The 18,930-nt window shown below is 38.4% G+C and overlaps 1 protein-coding gene across 4 annotated transcripts in view; it reads left to right on the top strand.

Annotated features, from left to right (window-relative positions):
• The first annotated feature begins 642 nt into the window (after positions 1-642).
• Positions 643-18,930, top strand: part of gria3b (glutamate receptor, ionotropic, AMPA 3b) — a 140,405-nt gene continuing 122,117 nt past the window's right edge. For 3 of the 4 annotated variants that reach the window (XR_006982915.2, XM_047157068.2, XM_017474139.3), the window contains exons 1-2: positions 643-1,321; positions 2,001-2,159. Coding sequence is in view for 3 of the 4 variants with exons in the window: in XM_047157068.2 (XP_047013024.1) it covers positions 1,240-1,321; positions 2,001-2,159 (241 nt within the window). In the remaining variant the exon portion in view is untranslated. The remainder of the gene's footprint in view (positions 1,322-2,000; positions 2,160-18,930) is intronic. The other variant, XM_017474138.3, reaches the window with a different exon arrangement.

Below are 18,930 nucleotides of genomic sequence, written 5' to 3'. Positions count from 1 at the left end.
AGCCTTCACTGTTCCATTCAAATGCAATTAAAAACACAAAAGACTGAGGAGTAATACTTGATTTGTCCTGGTAAAGGCAGTGGTTGGGCTTGAGGTAGATGGGTGTGTGTGTGTGGGGGGGGGGGGGGGGGGGGGTGTCAATTGTTTTTATGAATTCAATGAATATAAATTCAAAATCAAAGTAGCAACACCCACCCCCAGCAAACTTTATACGAGGAGTTTGCGAGGAATTAGAGAGCGTGAGAGAACATGGTGCCCCAGCGGCTTCTTTCCTCAGCACCATGGACAGCGTTCATCTGGAACGAAAACGCCAAATAAATTCAAATCACGCGTTTCTACGGACTTTTAGAATAGGACAAAATAAATAAATAAATAAATAAATAAACGCATCTCAGGGTCATTACAGCACGCGAATGTGGATGCTTTTGACGCATCACTGTTGCCTTTAATACCATCCCTTAATTTGCTATAATGATCATTAATGTATGACATAATGTTTGTCCAAAAGCGCACCAATACGGTCCATCTGAATGCATGGTGGTCAATAAAAAGGGGTTTCTTGTTACTGCAGCTTCACTCCTCCGCCATCCAAAATCCACACACACACACACACACACACACACACACACACAGAGAGAGCGAGAGAAAGAGACATGCTCTGCACAACGCAGGACACTAATGCGGCGTATACCTCAGGCTTTAATTAACCTGGTTATGCGTCTTAAAAGAACGTCTTGGTGTTTCCTCGAGGTCGCCATAACACCGGCTTGTGTGTCATTCTCGCATTGACCGGCGGTTCGAGCGGTTCATCCGCCTCGCCGTGTGAGAGGCTGCTGCAGACGCACATAGAAGCTCTTCTTCTCCTTTTTCTCTTCTGTTCTTCGTCATTTAATCCACTTCAACCTGAGTGCGACTGGAGGAGCCCTAGATCCGCAGTAGATCCGCCATCATCTTTACGGAATAAGTCTCATCATTCTCTCTCTCTCTCTCTCTCTCTCTCTCTCATACACACACACACTTCACGTGCAGACTCGTTTATTTCCTTCAGCTTCTCTATGATGCTATTGCGCGCACTGCAAGCGCGCACTGCTGTCCATTCGTCTGGACGCTTTGGTTGGTTGTGCGTGTGATTTTTCTTTCATTTTTTTTTTTTGTACTCGGAACTGTTCGTTGTTTTTTTTTTTTTTTTTTTTTTAACAAAAAAAAAAAAAACCAAACAAAAACAAAACAAAGGAGAAAATGGCACGATTGAGTGCGATTCCTCTTTTCTTCTGGCTTTTGGGTAGATCTCTCGCCGGATTTCCAAACCAGATAAATATAGGTGAGTCCCATAGCTTTGGTTAGATCGTGCGTTGAGCGCTGTCTCTCGTCGATCGGTTTCATTTCCAGCTAAAAACCATTTATTAGAGGTAATGCATGGTCTGTATAGCCCCCTATATATATATATATATATATATATAGAGAGAGAGAGAGAGAGAGAGAGAGAGAGAGAGAGAGAGAGAGAGAGAGAGAGAGATTTCTATTGAGATGCACTTATGAAACTGACCTAAATGTTGCTGATGAAACTCTTAAAAATGGGAATAATATCCTAAATGCCTCATAATGATGTGGCACGGAATCCAGTCTATACTGATGTGAGACTGAATTCGGTTCTAAATGCTCAAATGGAAACAGCACAGAGCACAAATTCTCAGAGATGAATTGAAACACGTAGTGTTTGTTTAACACTTAGATTGCTGGATGTAGTGCCTGCAGAGTACCATTTACACAAGTCCAGCTGAATAAAAATCCTCGTTTGCCATATGAAAAGTCTGTGACAGTGCAGATTAAGGCTAACACTGGAATACAGGCTCGTTCTGGAAGTACTGATGCGAATTCCTTTTCACACGCATTAAATGCAGCACTTTTGTATGCAGCTTTAAAGTGTCCGTATGTCATGCCATGGCCAGTTTATTGTAAACACTGCATAGATGTTTTACGTTTCTGCACGGTTCTTAAAGGTGGGCTCTTCATGCGCTCGACGGTGCAAGAACACAGCGCATTCAGATTTGCTGTGCAGCTCTACAACACCAACCAGAACATGAGCGAGAAGCCCTTCCATTTGAACTACAACGTGGATAACCTGGAGTCCTCTAACAGCTTCTCCGTCACTCATGCCTGTAAGTAGTCTGCAGTTTCACAAGCCACAAACAGCAAGGAGATTCAGGTACAAACCACACAAGTACAACTTGATCGCATACGACATTTATAGCTCGTCAGGTCGAACAATTTTCTCCAGTTGTCTTCTTACAGATGAGGTCCTATGAAATGCTACGACCGTCTGTCGATCCAGGTTATGTCATTTAATCACTGTCATTTATAACAAACAGCACATAAACATCATTCATTTCAGCTCATTTTTTCTTGATCAGAAATGGAATGGATTTGCATCCTGACAGAACAGTGTTCATTTCTATCCGGCTGAACCTTTTATGCATAGGAGTTAATCCCACCCTGTTTGGTTACGGTGTCTTCATTCCATTCGATTTTTGGACTAGGCGGACTGGACTCATTTTGCATTAGAGAAAGAACAGGAACTGTCCAAATTTCCTCTGAGCTGTGCTATGAAAAAGCTCCGTTTGCATACGTAACTGTTCATCTTGAGCAGTAATTACCCTATCAGTCACTTATTTCAAACATTTCCGCTTAACACACTCACATAACACACAGGACACCTGTGAGGAGAACACTATTTTGCAACCCAGAATTGCCTTAGCGTGTAATCCCATAAGCCTTGTATAAGCAATCCAATTTCTGGTTGTTAGTAGAGTACTGCAAAGCCTACTCACATTCCTGTATGCTAATTTTTTATTTATTTTTTTATTTATTTTGCCTCACAATAGATTGTAGTCTGATATTTATTGATATGAGAGATTCCTCATTTATTTTGAAGTCAGATATTTGCAGTTAACGCTGACCTCTTTCACTTTCACTTGCTTTATCACTACATACAGTGCAAGAGCATAATAATTGAATTAACTAACATTTCCATTTTCTTCCACCTCAAAAGACTTTTCTCGTTTATTATATGCGTAATACATGGCCAGATTTTTTTATTATTCCCTTCTGATAGTATGGTGATGATATCCCCATCTTTTCATTTTCCATGCTTGTCCACTCCGATTTGCAAGTGAAAGTATTTCGCAGTAAGAGGATGAATAGTCGGCTGTGGAAGTGTTTTGTGGGCACAGAATTGGTATTTCTGATACAAAATCCCTTTGAATTCAAAACAAGTTCCCTTGGCAACACAGAATAACTGAATCAATGCCGAGGTTCCTGATAGTTGCTGAAAACATTACATGTCTGATTATGCAAGCAAGGTTTACAGGGACTGTTTAGATGATAACATCAGAATAATTATCTCGTGTTTTTTAAAAAAAAAACGTAAGCTGAAAGAGAATCAGTTCCGTCATGCTAATCACGTTCGGTATGCAGTCAAATGTTATTGTATAAATAACTATTATGTAAGGAGTAAAACACAACGAGGTGTGCTGTTATAGGGAAATGATCCACAATGGGGTGATGTGATGTTATATGGAACGTCCATGAGGTTATCACTTACTTTATAGCAGCTATAAACAGACATTCCCTCACCAGACTCTCTTTCATTCCATCTCTTGAAGTCGAAATAAGATGTGCTGCCTTCTGACCAATCAGACGCAAGAATTCAACAACGCTATGCAGTTCCCTCTGAAAGTATTCGAATGGCAAGGCCAATTCGTTTGTTTATGTTATACACTGAAGACATTTGTTCTTTGAGATCAAAAGATGAATATGAGAAGATAGCTTTTGTTTCCTGATATGTAAATATCCTCTAGATATGATATATTTCGATGTGTTAAACAACTTAATATATGGCAGCTTTTGTTTGAACCCACCCGTTTTTCGAGTGATCGGAAATATTGGAACATGTGACTGACAGGTGTTTCTTGTCAGCCAGGTGTGCCCTATTAGACTGATCGTTCAATCAATTAACAACTCTGAACGTCTACTCTTCATTTGAGTAGAAACCCCTGGGTTTAACGTGTGTGGACTGCATTTGTTGTTAAAAAGGATAAACCAACAGGAAGACCAGAGAGTTGTCTAGGAGAAAAAAGCAAGCCATTTTAAAGCTGATAAAAGAGGGAAAATTGATCAGAGCCATTGCATTAGCACTGGGAATAGCCAATGCAGTAATTTGGAATGTCCGGAAAAACATATAAACCTCTGGTGTTGTAACAACCAGACTTGGAACAGGTCAGCCAAGAAAAAAAAAAGCAGTTGATGACAAACATTGTGAGAGCTGTGAAGAAAAACCCAAAAACAACAATCAGAAAGCCAGATTGGAATTCTGCAAGAAATACAGAGACTAGCCGCAAAATTACCACCAAGATGAACCTCTACCAAAGTGATGGGAAGGCCAAAGTGTGGAGAAATAAAAGATCTGCTCACGATCCAAAACATACAAGCTCATCTGTGAAACATGGTGGAGGTAGTGTCATGGCTTGAGCTTGCATGGCTGCTTCTGGAACAGGCTCACTGATCCTGATGGAACTCATGATGGTAGCAGCAGAATGAATTCAGACTTCTACAGAAAGATTCCGTCTGCCAATTTACAGAGAAATGCATCCGATCTAACTGGGAGGAACTTCATCATGCAGCAAGACAATGACCTGAAACACGCTGCTGACTCAACAAAGGACTTTATCAGGGGGATGGGGCGGTCACCTCCTGAAAAGGAGACTCAAGCGAGACACTCCAACACTCCAAACCTCCCCCCCCCTTTATTAAAAGTAAATGTGTTATTTACTTTTAATTTACTTCAATATTATCAATTCCTATACTTTTACTCACCTAAAAAATTACATGGCTCGGCCTAAGTTAATGAGTCTTAATTGGTCACATTTACATTACAGCACGTAAAATTATTTTCTTCTTATGTCCCAGCATGTTAGGAAGTTGGGGTCAGAGCGCAGGGTCAGCCATGTTGCAGCAGCCCTGGAGCAGAGAGGGTTAAGGGCCTTGCTCAAGGGCTCAACAGTGCCAGCTTGGCAGTGCTGGGGCCTGAACCCCCGACCTTCTGATCAGTTACCCAGAGTCTTAACCGTCAAGCCACCACTGCCCCCTGTCGATCTGTCTGTTTAACACATCTAGATGTAAATATCAGGAAACGAAAGCTGAAATTCAGACCTATCATCTCATATTCATGTTTTGATTTCAAACTCAGATGACTTCAGTGTATACCAAAAACAATATAATTTGCCTTGCTGTTCCAATACTTTCAGAGTACTTTCCATAATACAGCAAGTCCCCTGTTGACTTACATTAACATGATCTTTAAATGATCTTAGCTGACTTACTGTATACTAGCTTTCTTCTACTTTGCACAATCTTAAAATATCTGAGATAAGCACTGCATTAATGAGAACCCCAATGCTTTCTTATCCAAAGATGTTAATCTACACTGAGACACGTTCACACACCACCCTGCAGGTTTATGGGGATCTCTCACTCACTCTGCAGTGTGAGCTCATTGCCACATGTATCTCGTTTGCATTTCCTCACTGACAAACTCAGAAATAAAAGATTTTGTCTGTTTCATCTGATAAATGCACAAGGGCTGATGTTGGAGAAGTAGGATCAAAGCAAAACGTGCCAAAAAGCTCCCAATGAGCAGCGCTTAATGTGGTACTCCGCCTGATCTGATTACATACAATGAGAACCTGAGTAAATAAATAAACGATCATGGTGTGAGATGTCAATTGGCACCCTGTCCAATGTGTACCCCGCCTTGTGCCCCATGCTCCCTGGGATAGGCTCCAGGTTCCCCGTGACCCTGTAGGATAAGCGCTATAGAAAACGAATGGATGGATGGATGGATGGATGGATGGATGGATGGGTGGATGGATGGATGGATGGATGGATGGATGGATGGATGGATGGGTGGATGGATGGATGGGTGTGAGATTTCACACAGGATTAGAAATAAGGCTAGATTTTTCGGCTTCTAATTAAATCTTTCAGCAAACTGTCCATGCAGTCTTGTGGGAGAGCTTGCCCCATTTTTTATTCTCTCACTGTTTTTGCCTTTGTACAGCTCCATCAAGAAAATGTTTTAAAAACCATCTTCAACATATGAGGCGTTTTACAGGCTCTCTGATGACAGCCGAATTTGTCGTTTTTCAAATTTGTGTTTTGTATCGTGATAGTACTGGAAGTTGTCAGCAGCATTCATGGTTTTCCCTTTGAAATGCATATCAACAGATGTGTCGCTGTCAAAATTGCATCTTCCATCTTTCTCTTATTATTTAACCAAATTACTTTCATGTTTAAGTGCCTAAGTAAAGATCTGAAAAGGAGCTTTGGTGTTGCATCAGTTTGCTGAAGTGGCCCAGCTGTTGGAGAAGTACCTTTTCAGCTTTTAAAAAAAAAAAAAAAAATTAATTTAAATAAAAAAAATACATTAACTGCAATCACTAGTAGTCTTGAGTATCGCAGCCTATTATACTTGTTTTTGTTATTTTTCCCACCAAACATACTGACTATGACAAGCCTAGCTCGAAACATCATGTACATACACTCAGATTACATTTTTCTAAAACGAACGTGAACAAAACTCATTCATTCAACGTAACCTGCAGTGTCACAATTCACAGTGGCTCTGCTTTGGAGTGAATAATGTGCCATAAATACAGTATGATAGTAGAGCATGATTAAACACTTTGGTTTACTAGTACAGGACATGCAGCACACAATAACAGTGGATATGGATAGGGTTAGCAAGATCTTTGTGTCATTCGAGTCCTTCATTGATTACACAAAAAGTGGAAAGCAGAAATGCAACTGAAAGTGTAACCGTAACTGTTAACTGTTTCAAAACAGAAGCATTAATTTGAGATCTATCTTTTTTCTCCTTTTTTTTTTTCTTTCTAAAGTTCCATTGTAGCCCCCTAGCTTATCTTATGTGTTACCACCCAAACACCCAAATGCCTTTGAATCAACTCATTACATGATTTATGGATGAAGAAACAAGGTAAATGAAACTTACCGTAAATGTTTTCTTAACATAAAACCACATTATATTCCAGTTTGCATTAGAAACATAACCAAGCCTGTGCGCTATTGCATTCGTGAGACTGAGACAACGACAACAACAACAAAAAGATTATCTAGCTAACCCAGAAAAGAAATAGCAATTAGCTTGCTAGTATGTCTATGAATATTTAAATGAGGAACTTACTAACTCTGTTGACAATGTGTAACATTGCATTTGGCCTCATTTTGACCATAAACCTCATGATAATGTTGATAACAATGATAATAACAACAACATACATTATTCAGGGGTGTTTTATACCAACCATGCTTTACATTAAGGTTAGCTTAACGTGAACAAACCATGTACTTCAGTATTAATACACAATATATAACATTAACAAAGTAACCAGCAGCTGTATTCATTGCTTTTCTAAATAATAAACCGAAATCCAAATATTCAGCGCCTGTATTAACAAACGGTCATGCCATAAATAAGTCAAATAAACCCACGATGAACAAGAAATTAATTAACATGCTTGTGGAAAAAAAAAAAAGTTCAAATAAAAAGTTCCAATATATCCAATATTGTGAAAATATCCATAAAGTCAGACCATTTAGGAACAATGATAATTTTTTTTTTTTTTTCTTACTGGCGTCATCGATTGAACATTAGTCAATGCTGGTGGATTTTGGTAAACAGTTCTTGGGTATTTAAACAAACATTAATTAATATGTTGCTTTCTTAATATTACTGAAATGCCTGGTTTGTTCATGTTATCCTAATTAAGTGTGAAGAAGGAAAAATGTCATCGATTGGATTGTGCCCAATCTGTAACTTGCTATCTAACTAGCTAACCATCTAAAAACAACAACAACAACATATGGTTAGCTAAATGTCACAGTTGTAGATATCATTATACTTTATACGTACTCTGCTTCACTCACTCCTGAGAGAGCTCTCAAACCCAGAACAAATGATGGTCTGAAGAACATTCTCAGTCGCTCTTCAGCAGTGACTGTCATTCCCCATTTTCAACCTGATCAGGACGACGTAGCATTTAAGACTTCGCACTGTGTATAACAGACAGCAGGCACAAATCGTACTTGACAAAAGCTTGTCAGAATCTTTACAAAGCCCTGCTCGATTTCAAATTGCGCTTATCCAGGTTGCACGGCTTCGCTGTAAACCGGAGATCGGTTCACAAACGCGACATGCCGTCTGGGGATTTCAGTATAAAACCATGCCAGAGAATCAAGCCTCCACTTCATGGAAGTGCTATTTGATGATACTTGAGTGGGGCATCAATGCAGACTTATTTGTTTTTCTAATTTCCCCCATTTGTTTTGGGATCTGTGCCAACATCCTGCAAATATATGTTTTGAAAATGCAAAGCTTGTCTGGGTCAAAATTTATCTTGATTTGTTTTATCTTGTTTTGGAGAGATGGAGTGGAATACAGAGCTTTTCTTTGTGTGCACAAGCAATCATAGAGAATTTCTATTGTATACCGTAATATAAAGGAAACTGATCACTTTTCCCGAGCGGTTCATTCGCTCCGACGACAACTCGATGCTCTCGAGACGTATTCATTTCTCTTTTTTATTTCACATGGGAGGTGAAGTCTTGTTAGGTGAATCTATTTAAAGGATATGATGTTCCATGCTGCGCTTGAGACAGGTCATATGTCTGTCTGGAAGCTTTCATTTATAAAAGCACAGAATGGCCCGCATTTGCACAGCAGGACATATAAAACAAACCTTCTGTATGAAATTGTTTGTTCCTTCCTTGTCACTGGCTTGTTTGGGGAAAAGAGTCATATCACTCTTTTCATGAATCACATCCAAAGATATAAGTGATAAAACGGGTAAATATTTTCTCAGAGAGCATCCCTGAACCTTGAAATCGATATGCTTGGACAAGTGTGCAAAGAAGAGATCTGCTTCAGGGACACGGCAGCTTTTTTGAGTTTGACATTTTATGATTGTCTGAGATATTGGCTTGTATACTTGAAGCACAAGCGTATTCATACATAAGCACCTGGGCAAGGTTGGGTTTTTTTTTTTTGGCCATTTTTATTTTTTTCTATGATTAAGCTTTAGATCCCAATTGTTTGTCATAGTACTCCTCTTGACCGTGAGCTCATTCATTCTGCTCGATTAATTTCAATAAAACGGTAATACACCAACCATACTCATATCTGTATCTGTATTCAGATTTAAACCTGAAGTTCGCATGGCCTCTGAAATAGATTCTTGCGCAATTATTATTTTTCTTCGTACCCGTCCGGAATATTTTCTAACTAATTTGGTTAGTTCTATTATAATATAATATAATATAATATAAACTAGTAGCCTAATTTGTAGCCACGACCCTGACCAGGCAGTTACTAATGATGAATGAATGAATGAATGAATGAATGTGGTCTTTATTTGCTCTGTGAGATTCATTTATTGCACAAGTTAGACTTTGTCATATCATTTGCATATGAGTCACGAATAGCCCAGAGTTTAATGGTTGCATTCAGAGACCTTTTTAGGCAATAGGTGCTATTTTGAATGAGCAGGTTTGAGTAATGGCATGCCATGACAGCCAACTCAATGTGACAGGAAGAGAGGCATGAGCCTAATGCGGTAGTCACTTTGGCAAACAAAACAACTCGGGCTGAATTTGCTCTCTCTTTTTTTTTTTCTTTCTTTTTTTTTTTTTTTAAACATCGCCAAAGCAAAAAAGGCTCAAATCAAAAAGCTGTCTGAGAATATCAGATGGTGCCGGTGAGTTACAGTAATGGAGGAGTCCATGTGTTCCTAAGGTAGCACTATTAGAACTGCTTGGAACAAACTGTGAAATGCCCCTGGGACTCAAGTGCAAGGACATCAGCTCCAGCAGAAAGAACTAAAATAAATACTAGATTAAAGACGGCTCACTAAGACTGCCTTTTGTCACAGTACAGCTCACAGGCTTATTGTGGCTTTAGTTGAGGAAGTATACCAACATAAAACATTAACTGTGATTCAAGCTGTGAGGCTAATATGTGCAATATGGCGCTATCTGAAAGCCAAATCAACACATTAGTGCATGCTTTGTTTAGATTAATTTGCTGCACAAGTGTAGCATGGAAGCGTCTGCTTTTTCTCTTTTTTTTCCTTTTTTTTTTTTTTTTTTTTGCACAACTTATGCTCAAATACGCAGGCTGTTTTATTACAGCAAGTTCGATCCCTTTATTCATTCTCTGCCAAATCGTGTACTTTTGCAAGCCTTTGTTCGCACTAAAAGACTTCCCTGCATAATTTTTCAGTCCTAGTCAACTAGTCTTAAACCAATCTGAAGTTCTTCACTAGCCTGTGTTATTCCCTTCAGTCTGATAACTCATACCAGGTCTGTTTGCTTCCTCGCTTTGGGACGTGTTCCTGTGAAGATAATGTAGATACAAAAATAAGACACAGTGCTGGGGTGGTGATGCATGTGGGTGGAGCACATACTGTATATTCTCTATCGTCTGTATGTCTAATCTGGTGAAGAGCAGTGCTTCTGTAGAAAGGGCTGGGGTTAGATTGAATGCATTTCCAAGAAGATTATATAGTATCCAATCAAATAATGTAAGGTAGAAGGATAGTTAGGCTTCAATGAGATAAATATGTCCTCAGGTGCATGCATGAAGCAATATATATGTATATGTATGTATATATATATATATATATATATATATATATATATATATATATATATATATATATATATATATATACATACACACACAATCCAAGGCTGAGGCTGTCCGAACACTGAATGAAAACCTTTTACGAGGGATGAACTGTCTTTTGTTAGATAAGCACTGAAGAACGCTATGGGCTGAAACATCTGCTCACTGGTCTTTTCACTATGCAAGTTTAACATAGTAAATATATTTTTTGATAGACCTCTGTGGTGCGGTTTTCATTCATTGTGCAGACAGCTTCTGCCTCGGATTTTATCCAATCAAATCAGAAACTCTCGTTCCCTTTAAGAACCGAGGGCTGTATTCAGAGTTGGCAGCTGAACTGAAAAAGTTGCGTTAATATTTATGGAGGAACGTCATGTGTATTCAGAGATGGCTTACAGACCAGCTTAAGTCAATTTTCTGGGCTCCTTGTTGAGATTATGCAAATCACCTGCATGTAGTTCACGCCTCCACGGTTGCCAGATTTTTTTATGGAGTTGAAGTGTTCATGACTGTGATTTCCAATAGCATCTAAATTACTGCCTTGAAACGCAAGCGCTTGTGTTTTGAACCTGAAAATTTTTTTTTTTTTAAAAACAAAAACAATTAGACTAAAGAACAACTAAAGGAGCAGATAGCATGTTATTTTTCTTTGCTGTTAAATGTAATATGATGCAATGTAAAAAGAAATTTTTTTTAAAAAGACTAATGAGATGACAAAGCATTTAAATAAACATCTAACACTAATAAGTCTAGTATGTTGCCCGTATATCGCTGTATGAATAGTCCTAGTTGTAATTATCACACTGATCTCTGCGAGTGTGGTTTAACAAATTTGATTGGACAAATTGCAAATGAACAATATGGCTTCCTCGCTCTCATTATTCAGCAGCTTATAAAATGACATTTCATCCAGCACATCCTATTATATTTAACATATTGTGTGTTGTATATATTTTAATATATTGTATTAATTCACTGTTTTGAGTTGTCAAATTAATAAAAAAAAATGGTCAGGGTTTTTGTTCATTTGTTGTGCTCCCCTATAAAGAAAACGTGTCCACATTTTGAAGGATAAGCTGACCAAGCAGTCGTCTGTTATGCTCCCACGCTACCTTTAAGTTATTTCATAACTTTATCCAGGAAAAATATCAGCCCTACAGAAAAGCAGTGTCACTGATTAAGACTTTAAAGGAATGAAACTATTAAGTAATTAATGGTGTCATATTTATATATTTAATATTGCTGTTGAATGGATTTCCATAGTTTTTTTTTTAAGAGCTCAAAACTTTCGATGTGCTGTATTGTTTTTACATCAAACTGTCAGACAGTGGTGCTGGACCGACTATCAAGTCAAAACAACGCGCTTCAGAATGCACAAGGCCAGAATCTGGCGTAACTGAGACATGCCCTTGTTTTACTCAAACTCCAGCAGTTTATGAAATACTCAGACCATCCCATCTGGAACCAACATCCATTCCACATCCAAGTAACAGAGATTACACTTTTTTTTCTTCATTCTGATGTTTGATGTGAACATTAACCGAAGCCCATTCACCTGTATCGGTACGATTTTTTTTGTTTGTTTGTTTGCATTGCACTTCTGCCACATGTTTGACTGATTAGATAACTGTATGAATGTGCCGGTGTGTACGTGTTCCTAATAAAGTGGACAGTGTGTGTATTTTCTAATTACTTTCTCAAGTAAAATAAAGTAGTCAGTTGTATATAGTTGTAATTTAGTATTTGGGTAAAGAATCTCGTTTATGTTACTGGGATGGGATGCCATTAATAATGAATATCCACCGTTTTTAACACATGGGTTAGAATTTCTTCACTTCATTTGAAGCTATGACAATTGCGTTTGGTTCTTGTATCTTCCCAAACAGAATTTCCTGAGATGCGGCAATATAAATGCAACATATACGTGAGACAACACCACCAATTTCCCAACATTAGCACAGCTGCATTTATTCTTTTCCGTGAGCATAGCAAGTAAAATAGTGATGCACTTGCATTATAACACTAACTTGTGCTTGCGCCTACATGAAAAAAAAAATTATTCCCTTAATATTTTACCCATGATTCTCAAAATGTCAAATTTAATACCTTTTCATGAATGGGCAGTGGGTTTGAACTTGCTGAGAATGCTTTGAAAGGTACCTTGAAAATGTTGTTGACTTCAGCAGTTTACTCCCTTCAGGCAATTTCCAGGCACCTACAGTGACACTACTTCCATTGACACGTCCTCTCACTGTGTCAAAAAAGACATGTCTTAAGTATGAAACTGGACAGATATTTGAGATTAACCGTGGGCAAGTCTTTCATCGTGTAATTACTTGTGAATTCAATGCGGGAAGATTCATCCACTCGATTGGATCGTGTGCAAAATTGTCCTTCCACTGCTTGTAAAATGGCTTGCTCTGAAATTAAATCGATATACTGAATCACTACATATCAAATTACTCTGCAAAGCTATGCTAGATCCCCTTAGCTAGAAATTTGCTATTAGCTTATATTTTCAGTGAATCACTTAGTCATAGAAACTTTGATATTGGAAAAGAGGTGGTTCTCCAGCTAAGAGAGCACACGTCTATTCAAGCAGAACTGACCACTTTTCTATGTAAAGATGATTGATTTTCACATTCCGTGTTTTGAAACAGCACAGCTGGTATATATCAATGCATACTGTTTCACACGCTGATATTTTTGCTGCCGGCTCAATACAGTCTTTAGTCATGAGGTCAATGTGATCACTGCACTGTATAGCAGTAAATCGAGGTAGTGGTTAGCATGTAAGTCTCACACCTCCAGGGTTGGAGTTTGCCTGTTCACGCCATGCTTCCAGGGTTTCCTCCGGGTACTCCTGTTTCCTCCCCCAGTCCAAAGACATGCATTGTAGGCTGATTGGCATCCCCTTGTGTCCCGAGTCTCCTGGGATAGGCTCCAGGCTCCACGTGACCCTGTGTACGGTATGTGGTATGGAAAATGGATGGATGGATGCAAGAAAAGTATCGCATGTGTATCTTGGATCAAACAAAGAATTTCACGTAATGAGATTACAATCCCAGACCGGCCAACATCTACGTTGGAGTTGGAGAATAAGCTGGAGAATTTATGATTTTTGACCCCTTAGAGTGATACAGTAGACCAAACATGAATAAAATTCACCTAGCGGAAAAAAACAGGCAGGAAACGAAACCCGAAGGTTTGCTTCGGTTATTTTCCCTTCGCGATGACTTTAATTCACGGCCGCAGTCTTGTGAGCTAATAGAAGTTAAGAAGGTGGGACTGTGGTCTATTTTTCGTTAGTAAAATTTCAGTGAGGCAGAACCTGTCTTGGTTGCCCATTGATACCAAGCCTTTGTATTTCGTTTTTTCGAGACCCTGGTTTTGATCTTGTTTCTGGTTCTCGTGGTTTTTGATTCCTGTTTTGCCCGGTCTGTGCTGTTTGCCGATCACCTGACCATTGCCTGTGTTGGGTAACTTACTCAAAACTAGTGATCCACTACGTATTACTAATTACTACTTTAAAATTGCAATTTGATTACATTACTGATTACTGCATGTAAAAAGTAATCCGGTTACTAATTACTTTACGTTCACGTTACTTTCAACAACCTATCAAACCTACAAAAATACACTACAAAGTGATACTCATGGTTCTTTCAGTAATGTTAGCGCGCGTCAATGTACGACACGATGAGAAATAGTTGGATTTAGCATAAAACTTGTGTCGGGTGTTGTCACTGTTTGTAGGACGACCAGAATGATAAAATATAAAACTTTTCTAACTAGGCTAGTTTGGTGTCGCTAGCCGAGGGGAGGCAGAGCTAAGCTAACACTGTATGTGTTTAGCTGCTACAGAGCCATGTAGAGTACATTCTCTTTCCTTATGCTCTGCTCATGTCATGTTCACGTAAACTGGAACTCGTATAGACATTTACGCACCTTGTTTTCCTGCTCAGAATGAGACGATGTTACTGTTTCAGTATATCCATTTTTCCTCACACTCACTGTGAGCGAGCGTTTGTCAGAAGTGAGAGACTGTCAGCCAATAAGACGCGAGTATTTTCCACATGTGTATTTTCCTATAAACTCTGTCTGATCGGTCTCGCCTCCGTTCACCGAAGATATAAAATTACAACGCTGCCGACGTTCAGTTAAGTAGTGACAAACCGCTCCGAGTGGAGAATTATTCAGGGCGAAAGAAAAAATCTTCTGGGTGAAAACGTGATTTATTTTAAAACTGCATTTTACTTCATGTTGTTTTCTTAACAATAAACTTACACCGTAAATAACGTAATTGTATTGAGGTCAGTAACTGTCATCAAATTACATACATTTAAAATGTAACGCGTTACATCACTACATTATCAGTATGCGGTATACGCGTTACTTTGTAACCCAACTCTGACCACTGCCTGATTTTTCTTATTGAATTTGTCTTATGATTTGGATTGGTCTGCCAGCTTTTAAAATAAAGCTTTGTTTACCTGCACTTGCATCCGTCCCTTCAGCCTGACACTAACATACTAATATACAGTATATTAGTACAGTAGCATGTGATCAGTCAGTCTATGTGCTGCTGAAAACCCTGTCTGGATCTGAGTGGGGAAAAAAATGAAAATCAGTTAACTATATGCAAAATGGTACACAGAAATGCAACAAAATAAAAGTCATTTGCATTTCTGTATTGATAGACAGTATACAGGGTGACTGTGCTGTGAATGCACCAGCATTTACACTCTTTCCGTATGTCTGTATACTCTTTGATTTGCTCAAATGATTTTGTGTTCCTATTATCGGGACAAGTTAGTTGATTTCTTTGCTGTTTTCCTTTACGATCAATAACAAAAGTGTGACTACCATTTTATTTTCAATCAACAGTAGATATCTTTCTCTTGAGTGTACAGTATATTAGGATGTGCAGCGTCTGACATGGACTGGACTTTTATAACAAATAAGTATGTTTATGTATATTATGCACTCCGCTGGTTGTTCACGAGCCCAAACATTTCGGTAGATTGAAGTAAAATATCGCTTCAACCAATGTTTCATCATGATTTTTCTTATTAGCAATATTGGCAGTTCTGCCAGTTTAGTCCCACAGCACTAAACTCATTTCGCGTGATGTTAAATACAGTAACTACTAAAACATGCAACATTGTTCATACAACATACTGTAAAGCCGTTACATTCACCTGTGTGAAATGAGTATGTCTAAAGAGTTTTTGAACATACTAAACGCATCCACTTTTTGTCAGACTTCAGTTTTGTTTTTTTTTTTCCAAATGTCAGACCATGGACTAATCAATAATACTTAGAGCAGCTGTCACATGTCTTTCACTCTTCACACGTTCACTCATTTGCACATTTCAACTCAATCAAAGTTCAGCATTTATTGAGGTATTTTTATAGAACCCAAAAGCCACGATATCATTCATCATACAGATGTCTTTCGGCTGCTGTAAATCAAAAAATGAAGTTCCGGCACTACTTTTGTGGATCTTGCTCGGTTTAGTAAGTCGTATCCGTTTCCCTAGCAAACTGAAAATTATACTTTAGAGTCATTTTTCTAAGGCATACAATTAATTGAATTAGTGACCGGCAGCCAGTGTATTTATGTAAATCCTACAGGCAGGCTTTCTGTATTTGAAATGTTGTTGTTTTTTTTTTTTACCTTCGGTAAGACTAAAAGACTTTGCTACTTTGAAGTGGGTTCTAGACAGAAGGAGGAAAGAAAACAACTCTAATTACTTCTGTTTGGTCCATTATGTCATTCGAGGCCTGAAGTTGCGGGTACATTTATTACGGTAGTTCAAAGCAGCTGAGCCAACATGAAAAGACCGTAGTGACGCTGTTACATCCTTTTTTGATAGTGAATTAAAAGGCACAAGTGTCCTTCCTCGCTCGTCTGTCTCCCTTCCACCTGAAGCAACAAAACATAGATCTCGGCGCTTCCTTTATTTATTTGTTTTTATTTATTATTTTTTTTAATTCTGTGCTATTCATTATTCCGTTAAAAGCAAACTTGCAGTCCTAGACTCTTTAATCTCGTCTGCACAAAGTCGCCCATCCCTCATTCTGTCATTAAGCTAATGGCGTGTGTCCCTTCTGCCAAGATTTTACATGTGCCTTCCCCTTGTTTTATTGGTTCCTCCAGCTTCTTAAACAGCCAGCCAGCAGATGGTTATTTGGCTGCAGCCGTTTCTGCAGACCGCTGTTTTTACACGGGGAGCAAAAGAACAAAAGACTGCAACAAAGATTCTTTGAACTGCCTCGTCTGGACCTTTATATAGGCCTATAACAAGAGGCCTTTTTATTAAGGAAGCCTGCTGAATGTGCAAAAGACTGAAGTGAATAGTTGTAAACAATCGCCTGATATGACAGTTGCAGAATATTCTCTTATTCCACTGTGAACTTGAATATGCACACTTAAGAGATTTATTTACACTGGTTTACATCATGTTACTTATTTTGCTGGTCTGCACAGGATGATAGGTTTGCCTGTAACCCAATAAACATATGCAGCACTCTGAAATTTAGCACACAAAAAAACAAACAAAAAAAAAAATGCATAGTTGTGTTTAGACAGGGTGAAAAGAAGAGATTTTGATAGTAGGGATATAACTGTATCCAAATTACACATTATGCAAAATGACTACAGATGTGAACAGAAGGCCCACTGTTTTCTTTCGTTCTGAAAGCTTGTCAGAAAGATTCATAGGGCATATGGTTGAGACTAGAGGAGTGCGTCGCGAATAGGATCCCATGGGACACAAGAAAAAAAAATCATACGTGAGGGAGGTTTTTACTTTCACGTGGGCATGAATAAGTCTCAAAGCACTAAGTTGTTTGAGCGTGATGTTGAATACAGTCAATACTAAAATATAATACAGAATTGTGAGGCATTAACCCAAAATTGTGAGGGGGGGGGGGGGGGGTCAGAACTTAGAGATATAAAGTCGCAATTATCCTTTTTTTTTTTTTTTTTTTCTCCTTGGCAGAAACGGGTTTCCGTGGCTTATGGTTATGGTAAACGCATGTGAGAAAAAAATATTAAATTACTGATAATGCTTTAAAACAATAGCATAAAATGGCGTGCGGCTGGTATAAAGCCAGTACCTTGAATTATTGTGCCGCTATCATCTAAACTACTGCGTAAATTTTGCTTCTTTGACTGAGCTGACTCTTCATTAACAAAACGATGCTCATCACTGTCGGAAATGATTGATGAGAAATGTTTTGTCTGCTTTTCACCTCTCTCAATTGTCTAGTTAGACCACTAGACTTAGACTTAGGTTTGTGTTACTCTGCTACAAATAGCAAAATAATAGTTTCAATTGCAAGTTGATGAGATTAGAGAGGAGAAAGAAAGACATTTCTTCCCACCGCTTACTTAATGTAGTTACAGAATATGTATAGCGGGTTGTTGTTTTTTCTTTTCTTTTCAAATGTGCTCCACTGTTCATAGCCCAGAGGGAATATATTTATCTTGGGCATAGACTGAAAAGTGTTTACTGAATCCTTTCTAGTGGTTGTGATTCATTTACCTGTGGGCTGTGTTTTGGAAATGCATCTCAGTCATGCCTTAGTTTCTCACTGAAGTTAGAACTTCTGTCCACCTCCACTCTATATCGCAAGCCTCGGGGAAGATGGAAGATGTTTGAAAAGCTGAAATTAAGCTCTGTCTAAGAAAGGGCATGGATAATAAGAGGCTCTCTTTCTTCATGAATTTCTGAAGTGATGTATTGGTAGGAAGCTAAGCAATGACACTGTATACTGCAAAGCGATTCACAATGCATCTATTTAACGCAGCAAACATGATATAAGTAACCCGAAATGGGTCTAACAAGTGAAAGTGGTTTCCTTTGATTTTAGATCATTTACATCATGAGAAGCACTGCAAACCGCAATTCCTCAGCCTAATCCCTCATATGAGAACTTGAAATGTTGTTGGATTTCATTTGATTTCATTGGAATTGAGTCGTAAATAAAATATATGTCCTTTTCATATTATTTCCTGATATGAACCTGGAATGTTTCTACAGTTTACATACGCCTTGCAGGATCTGCAAGATGTTAATGTTTTTCTTAAAAGAGGGATCATGAAAATTGCTTTTTTTTTATTTAGCACTGTACTATAGTATAGATTAGAGATGCACCGTTGTATC

The sequence above is a fragment of the Ictalurus punctatus genome, chromosome 8 (assembly GCF_001660625.3).
Source record: "Ictalurus punctatus breed USDA103 chromosome 8, Coco_2.0, whole genome shotgun sequence".
Taxonomy (NCBI): domain Eukaryota; kingdom Metazoa; phylum Chordata; class Actinopteri; order Siluriformes; family Ictaluridae; genus Ictalurus; species Ictalurus punctatus.
Note: the sequence above shows the minus strand (reverse complement) of the source record. Positions and strands in the feature narration are given on the sequence as shown.